At 37.1% G+C, this 24,045-nt stretch overlaps 1 protein-coding gene across 3 annotated transcripts in view; it reads left to right on the plus strand.

The window, feature by feature from the left end:
• CREB5 (cAMP responsive element binding protein 5) overlaps positions 1-22,852 on the plus strand; it is a 620,787-nt gene extending 597,935 nt beyond the window's left edge. For 2 of the 3 annotated variants that reach the window (XM_073630162.1, XM_073630164.1), the window contains 2 exons: positions 3,747-3,855; positions 15,694-22,852. In XM_073630162.1, coding sequence (XP_073486263.1) covers positions 3,747-3,855; positions 15,694-15,857 — 273 coding nt within the window. In that variant the 3' untranslated portion in view covers positions 15,858-22,852. Of the gene's footprint in view, positions 1-3,746; positions 3,856-9,983; positions 10,020-15,693 lie in introns of all 3 variants that reach the window. The other variant, XM_073630163.1, reaches the window with a different exon arrangement.
• The last annotated feature ends 1,193 nt before the right edge of the window (positions 22,853-24,045 follow it).

Here is a 24,045-nt window from a genome sequence, read left to right on the forward strand (position 1 = left end):
CCTGAGATTATATATCTATACACACATGTGCATCCTATTACAGGACACTTGGTTTCAATTCACACATGGGCAAGTTTAGAGATGCTTAGCTTTATTTAAAAGGTTATAATGTCACAGTTTATGTGGAGGTTAAAAATACATGCCATTGAAGGATATATATCAGCACTGTGCCCCAAGGTAAGATAGTATCTCCCACTCCTTTATATTTAAGTGCTAAAGTAGAAAGGTTAAGAACATTAACAATTGCCATATGCACCTGCAAGATGTCAAGCCACATGAAACTGATGGGCAAAAAGGATGCACGTTCACTCAAATGGGAGCAGCATGAAAAAAAAAGACATCCTACTTAGAACATAGTTTTCTTTTTAATGTGTGAACATCATTGTTTGGAGTCTATATTATTTTAAATGGTTGTGTATTTTTTATATTATTTTGTATTAAAACATATATTTATTAATGCTTTATGATAGCAAAACACATATATGCAGTGGCATGGTATGTGAATTTTAATGTCCAGCTGCTGCATATACAGGGGTTGGACAGAATTATGGAAACAAGTATAGTAAAAGAACAAAATCATTATCTAATATGGTGTTGGACCACCTTTGGCATCCTAGAAGGCCTGAATTCTTCTGGGAATTGACAAATATAGGCCTTGGATGGTCTTGGATGGTGGATAATGGAATCTAATACCACTCTTAATGCAAAATTCTGTGTCACAATCCTGAATAATGTGCTTTTGTCACTTTTGGTCAGTTGACGCGTATGCTTATCGGACAAAGTTTTCCTGAAAACTATATGTGCCGTCATAACCTTTGATACTGTACAATACGACACCTCAAATAAATTGGCAGCTTCAGTCACAGAGGCACCAGCTAAATTTGCCCTCTTTGAAACTCAGTAAGCTCTGACATGACTTCATGTTACTAGCGGCGCATGATGAAAGTGAGGCTTCCTACCTGTTAGCTAGGTGTCTCATCACACAGCGCAAGCAAAAGAATGTTACATTACTTCCACTTCTAACGTGAAACATGTCGCTAAGTGTTTCCATTTTTGTGTTCAACCTCTGCATGCTTTACTGACTTTTTCTGAGCTCCATTAGCACTCTTCAAACAGTTGGTAGGATGAGCTCCAGATGACATCAACACTGTCCAGCCAATTACAGTGTTGCATGATCAGATGCCCTCATACCAGCTTCGGACATTGTGGCCCTTTTAATGCTTTGGCTCCCATCGGCATAAAGGGTTAAAGCTGAAGTATGTGGGAACTTTTTTTATTTTCCATTGGAGTTGTGATTCTCTGCATTAAGTGTTACTAAACTCACAACAGTAAAATAAGTCGGTATATGCAGTAAAACATGCTTGTTATACTCACTGCGGAACCTAAGGGGTAATCCTCTGCATTGTGTAAAAAGGCTATTTGATCCTGTCTCTTCTGATCCTCCTCTTCTTCCAGAGTCCTCAAATCATCTTCTGATAGTACAGAAGCTAGGGGACAAGCTGCACATGCTCAGTTTGGTGTGTATTGCTAAAGAGTTTTTTCTTGGGAGAGTGCATGTGATCAGCACAGGGCCAATCAGCACTGTCCAAAAAGATGGTCAGGGGGTCCTGCATCCTCATAGGACAATCATGGGAGAATGAATAAAATAATTCTCATTGCGCCTCCCCAAACCGTGCGTGATTAAAAATATTTACCCTAATATACTAACATTTACAATCCTCATTATTCATATAAATTGCAAATTGCAAAACCACTGTAAAGTGTATAACATGTGCAAATCATACAAAGAAATAAAAACATAGAAATCATACGTAAATGCAATTCATATATATAAGCCTGTATCTCCACTGCGCATTAAAGTATCTTCTAAAGTAAGGTCAAAATAAAAGTCTTTTGAAAAAACAGCTATGTATACATCCAGTGATCACATATTTTTTACAGTGCAATCTTCTATTCTTCTATTTATTGGTGCAATTTAAAGCAATGACATTGTGATTCCCACCACACTTTCACCTAAGCTCTCACCTCAAAGGATGTACCCGCTGTAAGCTAGGTCTAATATTGCCTTCCCCTTAGGCAGGGGCTGCCTTAAATCTTGCTCTGTTTAGGTGCTATCTTGTGGATCTGGCTATGCTAGACAGCATAGCCAAATCTGCAACCACTGCTGCAGTAGTTTAGTTAAAAAACAAACAAAAAAAAAACACAACTTGCTGATTGGATAATGCTAAAAAAGCAGCACAGTGAGCATGTTATCATGTTATATGTACATTGCCTTACGGTACCAGCAGGATCAAATGTTGAAACTAAGATGTGTCTGCACATAACCTCAGTTATATTCTAGAGCAGCCATTCTCAACCATGGCTCCTCCAGAGGTTGCTACAGGTTCCTTGAGATGTGACTAACTGCCCTTCCGTTTGATGGTGTCGTATAGTTCCGGGGCCAGAGACTTCAATGGTCTTGTTAGTTCTTTTTAGGGAAGACATTCCCATCAATGTAAGGGACACTTTGTCCAATGGACACCACAGTTTGGTAAGGGTTTTAGCAGGGGTTCCAGAAGACCTGGAAAGTATTTCAAGGGTTCTTCTGGGGTAAAAAAAAAAGGTTGAGAAAGACTATTTTAAAGTGTTCGAAGAAGCTCAAACTATTGACTTTAGATTACAAGGTGGTATGTTTCAGCATTTTGATAAAAGGTCTCACTGACCAACAGTGATAAACAGGTTGAAGGAAGCAGGAAGTCAGAGCTCTGATGTTCAAGCTAAAGTGCGCCCAGGGCAAATGAATAAAGGTATATACAAGCAGCACTGGTAAAGACCTGCTCTAAAGGCTCAGCTTATAGACACTGAAGAAAAGTATTTCTGAGACTAGAGTTCTTCTTTAAATCATGACTAGAATATGAAATTAACCTTCTATATTGTACTTTTAAACCTGGTTAGAAGAAATCTGTCAATGTTTAAAAGAAAAGTAATGTTCCACAACGTTTTGAGCCTGTCTCTGACAATGTCCTGGTTCTGTGTACCATGAACAAAGGCTCATTTTTAGTGTCAATGACAAGAACAACTCTATATAGCATCTATAAACTTGAGCTTACCAGGGTAGGGTGCTGGTCTGAACAATCAGGGGCAAACCTACAGCACATTAGCAGCAGAAAGCAGTCTCTAACTAGCATATGGTGTATCTTTTATTACTGGGGCCACTTCCAAGGACAAGGTTGAAAAAAAGCAGTTTTAATATATGCTTTGTTACCTTCAAAACCTGATATTATCTCACAATCTGGCAAATTACATGTGTTCCATTTAGCAAGTAATGAAAACAATAATTATCTAGACTCCTGTTGAATATAAATTTGTAAGTAATTCTATTGTTTAACTGTCTTGGGTTATAATTTAAGACATAGTCTGTATTCTCTTAATTAGCATGTTGTAGCATGAAGATTGTGGTTAATTGTAACTGACTATTTGGATTCAGTCTTGAAATATTTAATACTGGTCAAAAACAGATTGATTTTGTAGGTCAACATGGAGAAGATAAAAGTGTTTCTGAAGATAATCTTCGTATGCACTGGCAAGGTATTTCAGGGTATTGTCTAAAATCAAGGCTAAAAAGTTAAATTATTGGAAATCTGTCCTGTAAAAATTGGTAGCTGTGCATATAAATGGCAGTCACTTGAGTCTCCAAAGCTCTTGTTTCACCGTACAGGTCTCTGAAAGTATTCTGAATTTCAATGTGGTTTCCATTTTTTTTTCAGAACGAGGTCTCCATGTTGAAAAATGAGGTAGCACAACTAAAACAACTTTTGCTTACACATAAAGATTGTCCAATAACTACCATGCAGAAGGAGTCACAAGGATATTTAAGTAAGTACTTGATTTTACTGTAATATTTATCATTTAGATGTTTTCTCTAAATAGCTATTTAATATTGTTATTCAGGATTACTTTTACAGCTCCAGGGGCTCTTTTGTTGGAGAAACAAATAGAAGAGTGTCCCTGATTGCATTTCACCAAAACATTTTTCTAAATGTCCTGTCATCAGTAGGAACAATGGGGTAGAATTACTAAAGGCAAATATGCTGTTTACTTTGCAAGAGAATTTTTCCAAGAACTTTTGCTTGTATGTGATTGGATGATGAAAGTCAGCAGAGCTTCACCTTATTCTCTAAGTAAGCTATGGGAAAAAACACTTATAAAGTGGAATCAGTCGTAGCTATGCTGCTCCAAACTTGCTTCTTTCCCTGTACCTCCAGCTTTCATCAGGTGCATGTCCAGGTGTATATCCCCGCTCAACTGTGCTGCTTGTCAAGTAGAAATAAGCAGGCCGCACATTGATGCCATAACCAATGTAAAACCAGCTTTAGTATAATAAATAGAAGATTCACAACATATAGTCTTGCATGTTCACCTCCCACTCAGATGCATTTCACCCCACAAAGGGCTTAAAGCAGTATTAAACCCAAAAACAAACATTTATTATTCTGCTTATCAATTCTTAAATATGATGGATGGATTCGTTTTCTTTTCCGGCCTTTCTTTCTTCTATTTTCATCTGGCCAGTAAGTCTGTTGTTTTTCAAAAGAACTAACTCTCTTGCAGGTGTATCGGGGATGATACAAACCATTTACCACTGGCAGAGGTGCTTACAATGATCAGTTTTATTTATTTAAGTAAAATCTTTAGCCCAAAAGGAAACAAAACTATATGCTGTAACAGCTTAAAAAGTGTTAATTGGAGTTTGGCTTCAATCTACCCTCCCCCCAAACTGACAATGCTGCTGCCCAAATGTGCCCCCTGTGCCCCCTCGTTCATCCACCCCAAATGTGTCCCCTCATTCATCCAGAGTGGGGGGAACTCTAATACAGGAGGTCTGTTACTGGCAAGATCACCAAATGAAAACAGAAGTAAAAAAAAAAATGAATGCAGTCACCACATCTATTGGTAATCTGCAATGTAATACATTTATGGTTTGGGGTTTACTATCACTTTAATCACGGAGACCTTGTAAAGTGAACAGACTATTTTTCTTTAGTAAATCAACCCCAGTGTTCCAGGGCCAAGCAGGGTCGACTTTAACAGACAGACATTGATGCATTTAGCAACCTGTCACAAGTATACTTTCACTCTGGAGCCTGCAGTAAAAACATGACTAGAATCTGATTGACTATCAGAGGGAATAACTATTTTTTATACAATATTGTAAGCAACCAGTTAGATAAACCTTTACTGGAATTCGGTCAGTGATAATTATTCCAGACTGATAAGTTAGTGCATTTTGCATGTTGGTTTATTAAATAAGCTCATATATGTTTTGGGATAGATATTCCACGAGGGAATAGACATTCATTGTAATTTATTGTATTTTGTCTATATGATGTAACCAGGATCCACATTTAAACAGAATTAGTAAATACATAAAACATGCATTTTAGTATTAATACAAGAGACCATTTATTTATGTAGGGATATCTAGAGTTTTGGTCAGACATTTTACAAAACACACCTACTGGTTAATATATTTTAAACTGAAAAAGAACTGGAAGCCATACTAACCATGCTAAGCACATGGTAATTAATTTGATAGCTTTCACTCTTACCTTTTAACATATACCTAAAATGAATCCATAGCCTAAAACTACATGTACTGAATGTATTAACCCTAGACCTAACATACGCTCTAGCCAACCAATCACAGCTAACTATAATATATTTCAAGTTGCCTACAGTACCTCCGTTGTTAACAATGCCCATCAGTGCTGCCAATCAGTCCCCATCAGTGCCTCATCATCAGTGCCACCTATCAGTGCCACCAATCAGGGCCCTTCAGTGCTGCCTATCTGTGCCCATCAGTGCCACCTATCAGTGCCACATCAGTGCAGCCTCATCAGTGCCCATTAGTGCTACCTATCAGTTCCCATCAGTGCCGCGTTGTCAGTGCCTATCAGTGCCCATCAGCGCAGCCTAATTAGCACTCATCAATGAAGGAGAAAAATTACCTGTTTGCAAAATTTTATAACAAACTATGAAAACTGTCTTTTTTTTCAAAATTTTGGTCTTTTTTTGTTTTTTTAGCAAAAAATAAAAACCCCAGCAGTGATTAAATAACACCAAAAGAAAGCTCTATTTGTGTGAAAAAAATGATAAAAATTTCATATGGGTACAGTGTTGTATGACCGCGCAATTGTCATTCAAAGTGTGACAGCATTGAAAGCTTAAAATTGGCCTGGACAGGAAGGGTATTGAGTGCCCAGTAAGCAAGTGGTTAACAGAAACAAAAATGTATACAAACCACCCCCCTTATACATTTTAACTATATGGCTGCCCTTTCCCCTGACCTGACCAATCTGTGCAAAAAGGTTAAAGTGTATCTAAACTTATACAACAAAAATGTATGTATTACAGTTTACCAGTCCTTAGATATAGTGATTGCATTGTAATTTTTTTCATGTTTTATTACAAATTTTGCCTGGCTAATTGAAAATATGTCCATATACCCACCATAAGTAAAGCTAAATTAATTATGACTGCAGTTAATGATACTACTACCCCCCAATACTATCCAACTTACAAATCCTAGTGGATGCCATACAAGTTGCTTCATGCAGAAAGGTCTGTGCTCTGCTTTACCCATGAGTGGTCCTTTTTCTATTTGTCTATCCATACATATGCTTCTTAAGATGAGAGCTTAACAAAATTATAATTTATAACTTTGCTCCTATTAAATAATATTGTTTGCATTGCATTTGACAAAAGTCAGTCGTATCTTTAGGAGCAATGAAAAGCCTTTGGTCTTTATTTAATAAAGCAGTGCACAGAGCAATGAAAAGTGTGCTTAAAGCTTCCAGTGGTCTTACTGCAATAAATTGCTATTAAATTGAAAAAAAAAAAAAAATTGTAGGTGCTACGGTCTGTGCATTACATTTTAACTTATCAAATAAAGACTTTTGTCTTAAAACAATTATATGAAGTAGAACATTTGTGTTAGTTATTAAGAACTTAATTTTCTAATTCTTTAATCTGCTTTCCTGCTTCCCTGTGCAAGAATGTCAAAGCATGACATCATAAACAGGTGTCTAACTGCTCATACATTGCGCTCCCTCTGTTTCTTGTATCACGTTTTGTATGAATTTACCATCATACACATGAGGACAAATATGTTTTTCTATGTCCGCTTCTTTGAAACATTTCCTCAGTTACTAACAGTTCCGAAGAGTACTTTAAAGGGAATGTATAGTGCTATACGTACAATATATATAGATATATATATATATATATATAGATATATATATATATCTATATATATAGATATATATATATAGATATATATATATATCTATATATATAGATATATATATATATTTTTTTATATATATATATCTATATCTATATAGATATATATATATATATATATATATATATATATATATATATATACATATATATATATATTCTTTATCTATTTATAATTCAGTGCTAATACATACAAATTTTATTATTTATTAATCAGGTTAATAAGAAATATCCCATATATTTTTAATTTTTTCTACTTGTGGCCTGCGAGTGTCAGTCTCCAGATCAAAACACCAGTTTGTATGGGTTCCTTTCTATACCTGTGCTGTCTAATTAGTTGAGAAGATCCTTTTTTTTTTTTTGCTAAATCTGTTCTACCAAGGCTGCCATGCAAGCATGTATGCAGTGCTGGGTTATTCATTAAAAATCCCTCCTCTGCAAACTGTGCCATGAATACACACTGTATAAAGTGTTTTTAAAATAAAGATTAGACACAAATTATTAAAATATAATAAAATACATCCGTACATAAACTAAATAAATATTTTTTTTTAAAAAAAGCATTGTACTTTCCCTTTTAGTGTTGTCTATAAATGCTGTTTTCTAGGTATAAAATGTTTATACTTTTGGAAAGTCCTGTTCATTTCTGCAGTGCATTTAGAGATGCTTTAGTTCTCATGTGTATATAATAGGGTACAGACTTCTAATGGAAGTATAGATTACATACATGCTTTGGAGACCTCCACTGGGCATATTTTTATGTAAAACACATGCCACATAGCATAATGTGACTCAAACTTAAAAAAAATAATAATAACTTCAATCCTTTCTGTTAATGCAATCCTAATAGCCTTCTACACATGCAAGGACAGATTTCCTGTGTGGCCCCAACCATCCATATGGTATAGCTGATGACTTCTGAACTAGGAGAAAAGTCAGTTCCAATGATCTTAAAGGCTCATCATGTCTGACAGTAAATATAGAAATTGCTGTTTGAAAGTCAGGGGAAAAATCTAGTTGCCATGTGACTTAGACCTTCCTATTTCTGGCTTTCAATAAATGCACCCCATTAGTAAAGCAGGCCACAGACGGAGCAATATTCTGTGGTTGCAGGAAAGAAAATCACTGGATTCCCCCATCAACGCAGTCATTGTTGATGGGTAATCCCTCCCGAGGAGTCATTGTGATCTCCTGGCGGGGGCATGTGGAAACTGTCTCCGCCGGGAGAACACAGTGATTATTGCTAGCAGCTATAACAGATCAATCAATCAACTTGGGTACATGCAGCCTGCCCATACATCGTCGAGCCATCTATGTCCAGCTTAAGAAAGGCTTTGTATAATAGGTAAACCCTATATTATCCATATATCATAAAAGCCTTGAACAGACTTTAACACTAAAGCAGTGCTTATGTTTACTTCTGTGTAAATAAAGGAATAACACAGATCTTAACATAATCATTAAAATCTAAAAAAATGCTCTAAGTTTGTGTAATTTCAAAAGTTTATATCAGTCTTTTTTAAATCTAAAGCTCTTGCCAAATTAATATCTGGCCATCCTGTCACGAAGGTGTTTGATTAAGTGGAATGACAACTATTTTCCAATTGTGCTGCTACATTGTCACTCTGTCACATGTGTCTCTAATGGGGACTACAGGTGGCTGTCTTGATGCATATGGTTGGGACATAGTTCACTGTTGTCACAATCAGGATAGTTCAGAGCAATGATGTGCAAGTTAGGCTAGGGTGAAGGCATCTAAACAGAAGATGCTGAAAAAGGTCTGGAGGAGATCAGCAGTTGCAAAACAGGATAAAATAAATGAAACAAACATGGCATTTGTTTATGATTCAAAACTAAATGTCACCCAGTTAGCATTTAGATATACTTTAAATAATTCGAATTAGCGATGGAAGCCTTGGAATTATGTAAATTCCCATAATATGCAAAACCACTGTTCTACAGGACACAGATCCATATTTATAAAATGACCAAAGATTAGTCCATTGCAGATACATCAAGAATGCTATTCAAACCTTCTTGAGATACAATTATGACAAATTTTGTCTGTGTCCATGACAAACAGATCATGAGATAGTGATACGATGTGCTCTACTTGTCAGGGTGAGTGGCTTTTTAGTTGTTCCAAAACAGTGATGTATGCAAGCATCCAGGATCAGAAGAAAAGTTTGTAGTTTCAAGTCAACCTTGTTAATGGATGTTTTAACAATGTTTATGAACATTGGCAAACTCTATACAGTACTAAACCCCTATGATATGTTTCTTTTGTGGAATACATTCTAAAGTTGCAAATATGTTTAAAAGTCGGCTGGCTATTCCTACTTGCAGCTAACTGTTGGTGCTTCATGCATAATACACAGGTCTTAAAAGTTCAAGGAACTAAACATTCCAGCATTCCAAAGGTCTCCAATATTCAGCCTAAAAAGTGTTTTACATGATGGCATAGTAGGTTTTTATTAAGCTGCAGTTTTGCATTATTATTCCTTTATACAGTGTGGTTTCTATGCATTCGCACATACAAAAGTACAGTACCTTTATAGCACAAAGTCAATTACATTTTCTTTTTTCTAAACCTGGGTTGTATGATGTCATCTTTGGACTTCTTGCAAGCATTATTTTAAGCCAAAATCACAGTGCAGGAGAGCTGCTTAAAGCATTTAAAATGAATTTTCCATTTTATGCAGGATGAGTACCTCTACTCAAAAGCTGCCCAGTTCATGGTAAGTTGAGTTTCATTTAAAGATATAGCAATTCATTTTCAAGTCATTGGTCTTCTTGTTTTAGTATCTATTGTACAAAGGCCTGGCTTTGTAGTAAGATATCACAGGCTGTACTATAAAGAGGAGAATTACCTGGGAGGATATGTTTTTTAGTTCAAACTTTCTTTTTTTTGTAAATTTTAAGTGAATCTGTGTTTTGCCTAATTAGGGCAATACAACATATTTACCTAATGCCCACCCACCTCCACCACCACCAGCAGCCCGTACCTACGTTTTATTCCCCTGTTGCTCTGTGCAGCTGCTTGGAGTAAAGAGAACTCCCCAGAACTTCTGTGTGTGGGGAGTAAATGGCTCACTTTCCTTTCTCCAAATAATTAACATTTCACTACATGCAAATCATGAGGCATATGTAACCATGTAGGTACAAATATTGCAGCCCAGGAGTAACAAATCTGAAATGCAGTGGGTATAGAAAACTAACAGCTCAATCAGCTGCAAAATGTGATGGCAGACAGAAAGCAAGATTGCTGGTGATAGAACTAATATAGCAGATTTAGAACAACATTTGTATCACTTTTCTGTTATTTTACTCATATGGCATAAGAATTGTCACTGAATATTCAAGTTAAAGGGGTTTTCAGCTGTTTAAAAAAATGCACTCCTGATTCTCGGTAGGATGCTGAGGATTTTGGTACACATGCTGCTAATTTTAAAGTTGTTCCATTTCAGAATTACAGCCTTCATACAAGAATTATTGATGGTCCACCATACCAGACTGTACATTTAACATAACCTCCTCCATGTCCTCCATAGGGATGGCAACCCTGTCAAGGTTTTATTGCCTTTTAAAACAGGAGGCAACATTATTTCCCTTGTGGGTCCAGACCAAAATATTTCTGTCCTCAGATGAGATAGGTCACATTGTTGTGTATTATGCTTTATTGCTGTCTGTGTCCCTGCTGGAAGATTTACCCTCACTACTTGTCCTGACATCCATTGTCTCTGGGAGTACAAGTGAGTAAAAACTCAGATTTTTTTGTTGTCCTCAGAACAGGAATAGAGGGGAAATCTTTCAGAGGGGACATGTTTTGCAGTGACAATTGCTAAACACAACTGCTCTTGTTTTGTCTATGGAAAAGAAAGTGAAGATAAATCTCCCAATCCCCCAGAAAGCAAAACAAGTAGAGAGGTTTAGACATTCCCTACATTATGCAAAAAGTAAACAAAAAGTTTTGACTGAAAGCTTCATTCACACATGTACTGAGGAAGAGCAAATGAGCTGTTTGTTTATGTGGCTGGAACCACCTAGAGCTGTGTACAGGCAGCCATTGTTACTGAATGGGTAGGCAGTGGCTGTATGGACACGGCCACATGTCTCAATTTGACAGGCGTGCAGGGGTGTGTGCAAGGCCCAAAATGCACATTGTATGCAAAGAGCTCATTCGTGCTGTACAGACCTCAACACCTGTGTAATTGAAGCCACTTTAAGTATAAAGTGTTAAATGCCTTTTGTCATTTTTCAGTTATTGTACAACATATCCTTTTAGGATGGGTGGATAGATGAAGGATAAATAGATAGATAGATAGATAGATAGATAGATAGATAGATAGATAGATAGATAGATAGATAGATAGATAGATAGATAGATACATAGATACATAGATAGATAGATATTGATTTTGTATTGTGTGCTACAATGTTTTATCAGCTTCTGTCAGGAATCATATAAAAGAAAGACTGTCTTCTGCACTGTATAAAATTACAAGAAGTTACAATATATAATTATAAAAATCAAACACGTCTAATTTCTCTGACAGTGTTCAATCATAATGCGTACACTGGATATAATAAGTAGGTGAGGGGGGTTATTGTAGCTTGTGTAGTGCAGTGTGTAGGTTATTATACATCATGTAACACCTCCTAGCATAAAGAGCAAAAAAGAAAAAGAAAGAAAAGCTGATGCAGCTTTTACAGGTCTCTTACATAATCCCCCATGCATTTTCCCTGCCAGCATGATGTCTTTGTTAACCTCAGTAGCAAAATTTATTTTAGGAGTACTCTGTAAATCAGATCACAAAGACAGATAAACGTAAAGAAAAAATGTATTTGCAAATTAATGGTGACATTAACAGAAGCATTTAAAATATTTTGGATATATATCTCAAATTCACATATATATTATTTATTTTTTAATAGAGGGAAAGGTGCCTATAAATAGTAAATAATCTCTTAGACAGTTTTCACCACAACAGGTGTTACAATCTCCTTTATCCCTGTTCAAAAGAGAACATCTTAAAAACGTGTGATTTGTTTTTCCCTTATTGTCATTCTCAGGGACAATGGTCATCAGGACAATAAGAGAGGGTGAATCTCCTCAGTGGGGGCACAAAAAAGGTTTAATAACACTTTCCTACTCTATACAAAACTAAATATTTTTTTTCTTTAGATACACTTTAATAGCACTTTTTAACGGCCTTTTATGTTAGACAGTTTGCGTTTAGTTATACAGGCAGAGCCAGTACAAGGGGGGGGGGGCAAAAGGGACGGATGCCCTGGGTGGTTCAAGTTATTGGGGGTGGGGGGCGCAGTGAAGTGTCCTTCTAAAACAGGCACAGCAGTCATTAAATGGCAGTCCGTGCGTGGACCGAGCGACGCTCTTGCCCGGACCGCCAGGCCGCCAGTGTAGTAGCAGTCACTGGCTTGTTGGGACTGCGGGTTTTCCAGCAACCAGTGATGTGGCGTGTGTGCGCCCCGCCTCCTGACCGCGGCTCACACTCCCAGTCTTCTGTCACAAGAGCGCCTGGCCGGGTGAGACATCACGTGCATGCTCCGCCCCGCCCCCTGCTACTCGCGGATCCCGGTTTTCTGTCACAAGAGTGCCCGGCCGTGTGTGACATCACGTGCGTGCTCCGCCCCATCCCCCTGCTACTCGCGGCTCCCAGCTCCTGGCTCCTGTCCTGACTCTCACTTGCGAGATATATCTCGCAGCTTTCTGCCCCACTGAAGCTTGACTGCTCCTGAGCTCAAGGTATGTGGGACACATGTTTCCTAAGCTGCACACTGATGGGCATATATTGTTAAGGGGCACTCTGATGGCCATATTTTGTTAAAGGGCACACTGATGGCCCCTTAACATAAAATGTGCCCAACAGAGTGTCCCTTAACATAAAATGTGCCCATCAGCATGCTACTTATTTGCTCTGATGGGCATATTTGATTTTAAGAGCAACACTAATGGGCACATTTTATGCTAAGGGGCACACAGATGGGCACATTTTGTTATGCCCATCAGAGTGCCCCTTAACATAAAATATGCCCATCAGCCTGACCCTTAACATAAAATAAGTAGCATTCTGATGGGCACATTTTATGTAAAGGGCACTCTGATGGGCATATTTTATCTTAAGGGGCACTCTGATGGCCATTTTTTATTAAAAGAGCAACACTGATGGGCACATTTTATGTAAAGGGGCAAATTTTGTTGTGCCCATAGGAGTGTCCCTTATTATTAAAATGTGCCCATCAGCATGCAAGCTTATTTTATGTTAAGGATCACACTGATGGGCATATTTTATGTTAAGGAGCACTCTGATGGGCACAACAAAATATGCCCATCAGTGTTGCTCTTAAAATAAAATATGCCCATCAGACCAGTGCCAGCAAATGAACCCCTTTGTGCTGCATAAATGGCACCAGTGTCAGTGTTACACTGGTGCCACTAATGGAGCACAAAGGGGTTAATTAATTGGTACTGGTCACTAATTTATCAGAAACCAGTGGCAATTCATTAACCCCCTCATGCTGCATTTTACAAAGTGTGAGTGAACTCTGTTTCTATCACATTAATCCTAATTGAATTTTTATTGTTTTAAGTATATTCTTGTTTTGAAACGACATTGATTCTTTCTTAAAAACAGGGGGGGGGGGGCACAGTTTGCAATTTTCGCCCTGGGCACCAATTGGCCTTGTCTCTGCACTGTATACAGGTATTATATTTTTAAGTATTTTTCTTTCAAATATACTTTTTTTTATTGAAAATTACAAAGAAAAGGAGTACAGAGAAGTACAGTACTACAATGGTCAAATTTGACATTCTCACAGATATAGAGGTCTTCAATAGAAGCTCGTATTTAGTCTCCAGGAAGGGTAGCATACCCTTTAAGTATTTTTAATGCTGTCTTTCTTCCAGTTTTCACATGCCATTAGTACATTTGCTGACAAAATAATCATTCTAAAGCTGTATTTTGCTAATGAAATATTAGAATAAAAGGGAACCACTCTTTCTTCGTCACAGGAAATGCTAAGTGAATAAATGGAGGTAGCAGAAAGCAGCAAAGAGAGAGCCCACATTTCTGTCACTTGGTCTTGTATTTTGCAACATAAGACCAGTAGAGATCAATGCTTATATTTGCGCCACTCTTATTGAGCCATTAGGATGGCTTTATTAAAAGGGAATTTTCTTAGATTGCCTAGGAAAAAGCCCCATCATTAAAATGAACCAGAGGTCACAAAAAGAAAAGAGAATCCTTGCATAGAAAATCTTCTTTTACAATTAATTCTTTAGGTATTAAAAGACAGCCTGCTAAGAGAGCCCACTTGTGTCTTAAAAACACTTTGTGAAAGAGCAGGAATTAATAAACTACTGGGTAAATATATACGTCTCATCTCCATGTAGGATAAGACTTCAGGCTGCTAATTTGAAATCTGGTAATTCTGTTCCAGTGTCTCTAGAACAGCTCAGGTCATCATTTCTGCTATTGTAAACATTTGTAAAAAGATCCTGTAAAGTTAAAAGACACAGAGGGGTTGTTTTGCCAAAGGCAAATAGGCTTTTCACTTTGCATATCTCTTGGTGTAGTAAATGAGGTTAAGCTCTGCTGACCTTCATTATTATTAAAAGTATTATACAGGATTTATATGGCACCAACAGTCTGCATATCCAATCATGTGCAAGCAAAAATACAGTGTGTTTTAATTTTTCTTGCACAATATTGCGTATTGTTTGCAACATGAATTTTTTACCACATTCATCTAGCTAAGGCAAAATTCCCCAGCAAAGTGAAAATTCTCTTGCAAAGTGAGCAGCATATTTGCTTTTAGTAAATCAACCCCATGGATTGTTACGAACAAATATACAATAAATCGGTCTTGAACTAAGCAAACAATTCACTTAGGAGAACAAGCCATGTGTGTGCTTTCATATAGGCAGCTGATTACATCTTTGGGAGTCTATAGTCTTTACCTAGCCATGCAGTCCTTCTATTTGGCATTTTGAGCTGGTACCTGTTCTGTAAGTGGAACTTGAAAATGGGACAGCTGATAATGGTCTATAGCAAGATAAGATTCATTGAACAGATCCAATGGATCTCTAATTAGAGATGTTCCAGGTATATCAAGATGCACATGAGCTCAAAGGTCACCCCAAAAGATGCTCCAGGGAGTTTACTTCCCAAGTAGCCTGGGAATGCCCCAGATTCAATCGAAAAAACTTAAAGGTCAAGCATGCTGTCTCCATTATCCTCTGCAGTAGCAAAACAGGAAGTTAAGATGATTCTAGTATGTTTGATAGTTGACAAAATGTAAGCGTCTCTGTGTGAAATGAGAATACATTATTGTTGTATTAGATATTTTAAGCTGATCTACTATAAAACGTGGTGCTAATGTCATCCTCAGGTCCTGAAAACAGCCCTCCTGAGAGTCCGGTTTCAGCCTGCTCCCAGCAGCAAGTCATTCAACATAACACCATTACAACTTCCTCTTCCATCAGTGACGTGGTTGGGAGTTCCTCTCTCAATCCTCTTGCCAACCACAGAACAGACCTAAACCCAATTCTCTGAAACAATGGGTTCAAAAACTGCCTTCGGGAGTTTGGTATTAAATCAGATCTTCCATTTTTACGAACATTTTCTCAACTTTATTTCAATCCTGGAAGTCTCTTCAGTCATTGAAAGACCTTGCCTTTCTTTTTTTATAGTATCCATTCAAAATGTGTTTTTTTTTTTTTTTTCTTATAAGAAAAGGGATTTATGCAATTACTATGCTAGCATTTTTGGGAAACGTGTGACGCTTTCTCGGTATTCTGGTACATTGTGTTACTTTGAGAACTGAAGCATTTATGTACATAGTAACATTTCAAATTTGCTTTCTTTTTTCGTCAGTCTTCAAAGTGGCCTGAATCTTGTTTTTTCTTTTTTCTTTTTTATGAACATAGGGTGACAGCCATTTTTGCTCAAAGACCAGATTTAGGTGCTTGCACCTGGACATTAAATGTAATGCATTGACAAAATTGTTACATAACTACCTGTTACATTTCCAGTGTATTTATTTTTGCCATTCAAAATTGACAAAGCAGTTTTATAATACACACGTTATATTACAACTGTTCCAAGAACTGTTATAAATATATAAATATATAGTAAGGTCTAATGCCATAGTTTCTAATCAGACGGCATCTCTTGACAGTTGATTGTGAAACTAGTGTATTATAAAAAAAAATATTTGTTAATCTCACTACAGCTACTATGTTGTGTATTAATCTCTACAAACAGTACCTAAATCAGTTGGCTGTCAAGTGCCAATTTAAAGGGTTTCTCCATCAAACTCAGTGGTCCATACGCATTGCCCATAATTAGATATCTTGTTTGCAACAACTTTTTTTAGGTGCTCAGTATCCACCGGTCTAAACAATTGATGCAATATATGATTTATATAAGCATGCATTTAAGCAAGCAATACTTAATTTATACCGTTTTATTAACGCACTAAACATTATTATTAACTAATTTTCCTGAATGTTGTGTTTCAAGGCTGGCACATCACACTTCTTTGCCATTTACTGTTTTGGACCTCTGATCTGACTTTTCATGCTTCCAGCTAAGTTGCCTCTTGAAGCTGTTGTTGTCATAAACTCACTCCTACCCAATTAAATAGCATATGGCTATCTCAAAAAATTGTAAAAAAAAAAAAAGCACTGTAGCTATTTAAGAGTAGCTTTACCTTGAAGCAAGATGAAATATTGATGAAGAAACCCATTAAAGTCCCAGAACTTTTTAATTCTTAACTTTCTCATTATTTGAAGTAGGATAAAAGTGATTGTTTTTAACTGTCCCCTGAAGCTTCAACAGATATATAGCTTCCCCTCATCTACTGCTGCTACACAAAACACCTATACTTGTCTTCCTCCATCCTTGTCTAGTAGTCAGTTATTTATGCAGAGACACAAGTGAAACTCACTACTTCCTTTGTACAATATATAGGCAGTGCTAGGGGCAGCTCATTAGATTTCCTTTTTCAAAATGTCTGAAAAAATCACTCTTGTCCAAAAGCGACCAGTGAGCTTCTTCATTTGATATTTCAACCTCATTTGTAAAAATGACTATAAGAAGTTTATTGGCTGCTCTGTTTTTAATTTCAGACATCATTTACCATTGTCTAGGAAGGGAAAGGAAAGACATTTTCCTTGCTTTATGAGTGCACATCTTGCCATATACAAACTCCACCACATCATAAGTTGATAACTATCATGGACAATGTAACAAACAGGTGCAGTCAGCATTATTACATTATTTTTGTGTTATAGTGTCTCTGGACTCAATGTAATCATAACAACATCAAATACAGACTTCCCAGTCTAATGGGAAAAGCACTGATTTGCATTGCTGTTTGGTACCAAATAAATATAATAATGCTGCCTGTAATACTATGACTGCATACTGCTGTTAGAAATATTTTAACCAAAAAAGAACTGTTGCAAAACCTATTTTATGTGTAAACTGGTATAGAAATTTCCAAACCCCAGGTCAGGTCTGAGCATGCACTGTACTTTTATTAATTTAACCCAGTCAACCAAAACCAATGTACAGCCCTTTTTTATACATTATATATATATATAAATATATATATATACATATATATTTTTAAGCAAACATTTACTTTGGAATTGTTTAGTCCAATGCTTTCTTTTTTATTGCTTTTCTACATTTTATGGGAAATCAGATAGCCTTTTATAAAAATGGAACAAATATATATTAGTACACCATGTGTAAAAATCTATATCTTTAAAATGCCCCAGGGTGCTACTTTAGTTAGATTTTTTTTTTCTTTTTTATGGAGAGAACATAAGTGATATTATATGAACATAAGCACTAAAGGTAACACAAGAATGGCATTTTATGTTACCATTTGATTGGAATCAAGCTTTATGGTTTGGTTCTGTTTCCTCTGTTGAAATATAGTTGTATCTTTTTTCCATTTTCCCTCTTTTTTTAACCAGCAGAAAAAATAAGGCTCAGCTGTTCTACGGTCATCTGAATTTTCTCAGTTTTGTAGCCTGACAGATTGACATGTGTATACGTTGTGGCTAAGGCTTGTCTGTTTTTTTATGCTAAACAGGCAGGTCAATATGTGTATTCGTGTACTCCTGTACAGTTTACCAGTACCCAGCATTTACCATTATTGTGCATTTATAGTGTGCTTCTTATTTGCATACCATTAGGCAAAGCATTTTTTAAGATGGAACAATTGTCAGCTGTTCAAACCACCAGGAACTATTAGCATCACTAAAATAGCTGTGAGTTGCTATTCTGTAGCATAGTGAATAGTGAATAAGCAAATACTTTGAGGTCAAGTTATAGAAGAGGTGAGATTTGCACTTTAAAGGATCTGTCAACCTGATTATTTAAAGCCCAATTCCAGGAAAATAAAAAAATCCATCCTTGCAGTGGGGTCCCTTACACTACAAGGGTAAATGGTTGTTTAGTCTAGGGTTAGAGGATTAAGGAGTAAATACTTACCATACCACTGGCTCCAGCATGGCCCCTCCAGCACTATAAATGGCCCCCAGAAGTCTTTTCTGTACGCTGCAACCAGCTCTGGTTGCACTCCAGCCTCCTCAGTGTACAATACAGGGCTAATGTTTCTGTAGTGTACACGATGATGTGGAGGTTCCACCCAGTGCCGAGACAAGGTCATCTATCGCCAAATTGCCCTCCCCAAGATGCATTATGTATCAGCAAAAATCTCCACACAAAAACATTGAGCACTAATCTGCATGCTTACCCCCTAAGGTTACATTTCCCCTCCTCCCAGTACAAATCCACCCCCCCTGCTGAAATCCCCCATCTCAGCACAAATTTTTGCCACCCCCCATCTGCCAACTCAAGCTCAAATGCCCCCCTCCAAAAAAAAATCCACCACTCCTAGCACAATTCCTCTACTCCTAAAATGTTCCCTCCCAGTACATATCTCCCCCCACTTAAATCCCCCCTCCCAGCACAAATCCCCCCCAAAACCCCCCACCTAGCACAAATCTTCTATCCCCAATCCCCCTACCAACACAAATCCCCCTAAATCACCACTCTTAGCACCCCTCCCCCTAATTTTCCCTCCTAGAACAATATTTACCCCCATGCAGCCCCCCATAGTCCACCTTTCAACACAAATCCTCTCCCCCCCCAATCGTCTTGTGGTGCCCCCCCACCATACATGATACCACAGTGTCCAGGGCAGCCACTCCTTCTGCCCACCCCTTGTCCTGGCCCTGGATGCACCCACAGAATAGAGCTTCAGGCAGAGGAAGGAAAATTCTAGCACCAGCCAAAGTGGTGTGCAAGGTAAGTGACAGGCTCTTCAACTGTCACCTAGACATACCAAGCATTTTAACCCTTGCAGTGGATTTTTTTTGATTTTCCTGAAATTGAACTTTAAAACAAAATTAAAGTCCTTTCTTAGAACTGGTGTCTTCTATTGCCTTCTTTAAGCTGAAAACCCTTCTTTTGTGACCCTGTAAGATCTCAAGCCCACTCTCTTATTAGAGGCACAACTTCTCTGACAATTGAGACAAATAACACCCCTGGAAAAAAACCTCTCTGAAAATTACAGTCCACTACTCAGTAAGAGCACCTTTATTGGCTACTGGGGAGCTCTCATTGGATTTGTGGGATGACAGATGGGCCTACGTCTACACATGGTGTCTGCTCCAAGGCAAGACTTTTTGTTTTAAATGATTAAGAAGTCTGACTGTTTCACTTTAAAGTTCCCCTTTTGGTAAACTGGTAAACTCAAAATAAGCATTTGATTAAAAAAAAATAAGCAAAGGTTACTTTTGTTAAAAACAGCATAACCAACAACCAGTAGATCTACTGATAAAAGAAGCTGTACATATATTCAAAGCTTCACTTGTGATGCAAGCAAGAGTTGACCTTCTATATCCTCCCCCCACCACTACCACCACCACCACCATCACTTCCACCATGTTCCCCTATTGGTCAGTGACACCAATCATCACAGTAAGTGACCTATAGAACAACTTGGGAACAAGAAGGCGGTAGGTTCAAACCTTTGCATAATAAAAAAGCTAGCATGGCATATAATTACAACTGTCTGTAGCTCCAGATCTATTGATCATATTGACTTGTAGCTTTTACTAAAAGTAACTTCTGCCTTTGCATTTGTTATTATATGCTCAGTTTCAATTGCTTGGGCTTTTAGGTAGTTTAAAGCCAGTCTACAGAAAACAGATACTTCAGGTATACACCTGAGACAGAAGTATCTACCTGCTTTTTGGCAGAAATGATCGATCTCCTGTACCTAACCCCCAATACAATGAAACCTCATTCCACCTGCTGGAACATTAGCAGTTTAAAATAAGTGACAAACCCTACAGGGAGTCCCACATAATTACTCTGAAATTAGAAATGCAGGTGCCAGTCAGTTCTCAGAGATATCAGAGTTCAAACAGTGAATTAACCTACCAACATATACCCAAAAAAAGGATCTGGTGACCTTAAAAATGTGGTCACAGGCAGGTGTGAAATTAATAAAATACATTATTCATGTTATTATTTATGGAAACACAAAAACAAAGGACCAACACATAGAAATATAGCCCTAAAACTGTCATTGAATGCAGTGTTTCTTAACTCCAGTCCTCAAGGCGCCCAAACAGGTCATGTTTTCAGGATTTTCCTCAGATGAAATAGCTGTGGTAATTACTAAGGCGGTGAAACTGATCAAATTACCTTTGCAAAATAATGGAAAGCCTGAAAACATGACCTGTTGGGGCGCCTTGAGGACTGCACTTGAGAAACATTGATCTAATGGACCAAGGTCCTTTATTTTCGGTTTTATACATCTGCACATATATTTAATTATAACTGCAAATCACTGGCTTAAAAGTCAGCCCTATCATCATAATGGGTGATATCTATAAAGACAGATTTCTTGGTGCTGTATTTCATCATCTTAATAAACTGTGTTAATGTAACCCAGTACATTTTTAAATTTATACTTCCATTTATAGTTAACATTTTTTTTTAAATAGTGTAAAGGAGGGTTACAACCTGAGTTAAAATTCAGTGACATTGGTGATCAGGACAACTAGGGAGTTATACAAAAGTTTTCCTTTACCTTAATTATTTTTTTTATAACCATTCTATTGCAAAATTAACCAAAGAGATCATTACCATGAATGTGATAAGGACAGTGCTTAACAAAGATTAATTCTCTATATAATTCAAACAATTATTTTTTTGGTAAATTGTATCATTAAAGTTATTTACCCCCCCCCCCCCCCCAAAAAAAAAAAAGTAATATCCTGAAGTAATATCCTGAAACCTTAGATGTGCTGACTTTTTCAGGCTTATTGTGTAAACTGCTAGTCCCATCAATTTACAGTGACACAACCATGGCTGCCCCATAGATACAGTAGAGAAAAAAGTGTAGTCATGAAGAGACAGGATGTGTTTTATTCACAGGATTAAAAGGTAAAAAAAAAGGGGGAAATTAGCCAAAAAAAAAAAAAAAATGTCTGCATCCGATACATCCAGGTACTGGTAAGCTGCAATATTTAAACATTTTTATTTTTGTGTTTCATTACACTTTAATTGAATAGCTGAAAACTGCAAAGTTTTGAGACTGTTCAGGTCTGTTCTTCAGGCATAGTATAGAAACTGCATGTGATAATTTATACATGATAGAATAGGATATACAGAGGTAATAAAACAAACTTAACTGCTTTTCTTATTATTCTTAAAAATGTTTTGCTCCTCATCCAAGTGTTTTTTTTTTTTCCATTCATCTGATGGGAAGACAGTTCCCTGACATCTAAACATTTATGGGTAGTGCAATCTCCATCAGGTTGGTTGAGTAGTGAAACAAATCCTATTGTGTTTGATTTGCTACCACTGGCTGTCTTATGACCCGGATAACTGAAAACCTTTATAGACGTACTAGAACAGCCAGTAAACTTAGAACTTTAACAGACATATGTAAAATCCATTAGTACACAAATACTGACCAGTACCATAACATTTTGTTCTCTATGCAATGAATGGAGATAACAGAATGAATTCCCTGTAGTTGTGTGTGCGGTGAAGCCTGCATATTTTGAAAATGGGTTCACTGGGTCCAATCTGCCCCATTTCAGGCTGCATTACAGCGGCTTCCATAGACATGATATCCTTGCATGTCTGTGAGTTGTTACAGGTTTGACGGTTGTCTGTATAGCAAATAGAAGAAATACTTGGACTATGTACTGCAATTTGCAAGAAGGAAAGCTATGTCCAAGGCATTTTGCGGGATCTGCTATCAGGCTTACAATAAGAATGGCAAAATCAGATAAATTGACAGGCAACAGTGACAAGGACATGGAATTGTAGTAACTGAAATGGAATAGTCAGTAGGTGACATAATATAACAAGGTTGGAGTTAAAGAAAAGCTTTCATGACTACAGACCTTCCGTGCAAGAGGCTCTTTGACTGAAAAAGAAAATTGATAATTTAGACATTTGATCATTTAGATTTGCTGCATTAAAATTACTCTGACTTATGTAAACTTACAATACACAAATTAAGCCTTCAAAGAAAAGTCTAAATTCTTGCCTGAGGCAACTCTTCAATGCCTCCAAACTCAGCTGACTTTAGGTGAAAAACTTACTGAAGGCTCTTTAGCATCCAGCATGTTTCTGGGAGATGACTGCTCTCTTTGGTTTTTCCACTGTCCATGTCCTATACCAGTGATGGCGAACCTTGGCACCCCAGATGTTTTGGAACTACATTTCCCATGATGCTCAGGCAATCTGTAGTGTAGTGGAGCATCATGGGAAATGTAGTTCCAAAACATCTGGGGTGCCAAGGTTCGCCATCACTGTCCTATACTCACATTAGCCAACAGAAGGAACCATTGAGCTCAGCAGGGTAACAGGGTTTTTTTCCCAGAAAATTTATTTTTAAAATCTAGTGCTGTTTGGTGGTGCAGACAGTGAGAAGGTTAATGCTTTGCGGGCTCAACTTGTGCTCCTTTATACTTACATAGCAACAGGGTCGCTTCATTGCAGCTATTTTAAATGATCAAAATCAAAGGAATTAAATATTTTGTTTGACCCTAGAGCTAGTGAGAGGCAGCCTGTGGTACATGGGTCGTTTCATATAAGAAAATGTTGGAGTTATGCAAATTTTTATTTTTCGGTTAAGCCTGTAAGAGCGTTCAATGAATACCGTAATTGAGTTAAATTTAATTTTTTTTTAGAACAAAAGTAAAGAAAATGTTTATCTGAAGGAACTTAAGGGGGATGTTACTTGTTAGCAGACGTTAAATTAACAATGCCATATAAATGATGGCCAAGAAAAGTGCATACTATTCAACAGTGATAAATGATATGTACACAGAAAGATACACATAAAGATAGAAGATGGAATGTGTCTGGAGCTCTAAGTAATACCTTTTTCACTTTGTTAACCTTTAAGTAGCTGTTTTACACTTAAACAGGGTTAGTAACTTGTAAACTGAGATCTTCATTTCCATTATGAAACACATTGTAACTCGGTGAGAGGTGAATGGTACTGCAGAAGCAAATCTCCCATCTGGTTATTCTTTGCACATTTTTCACATCTTGCTAAAAATAAGCTGGGAAGGACCAAAGCAAAGATTTAAAGAAATGTTTAGATATATTTATATAGTATGTGTATATACGAATATATAACAGTCTCACATTATGCTAATGTATACAGCAGATCCCAAACATCATT

Source organism: Aquarana catesbeiana, linkage group LG05 (genome assembly GCF_042186555.1).
Source record: "Aquarana catesbeiana isolate 2022-GZ linkage group LG05, ASM4218655v1, whole genome shotgun sequence".
NCBI classification, from domain to species: domain Eukaryota; kingdom Metazoa; phylum Chordata; class Amphibia; order Anura; family Ranidae; genus Aquarana; species Aquarana catesbeiana.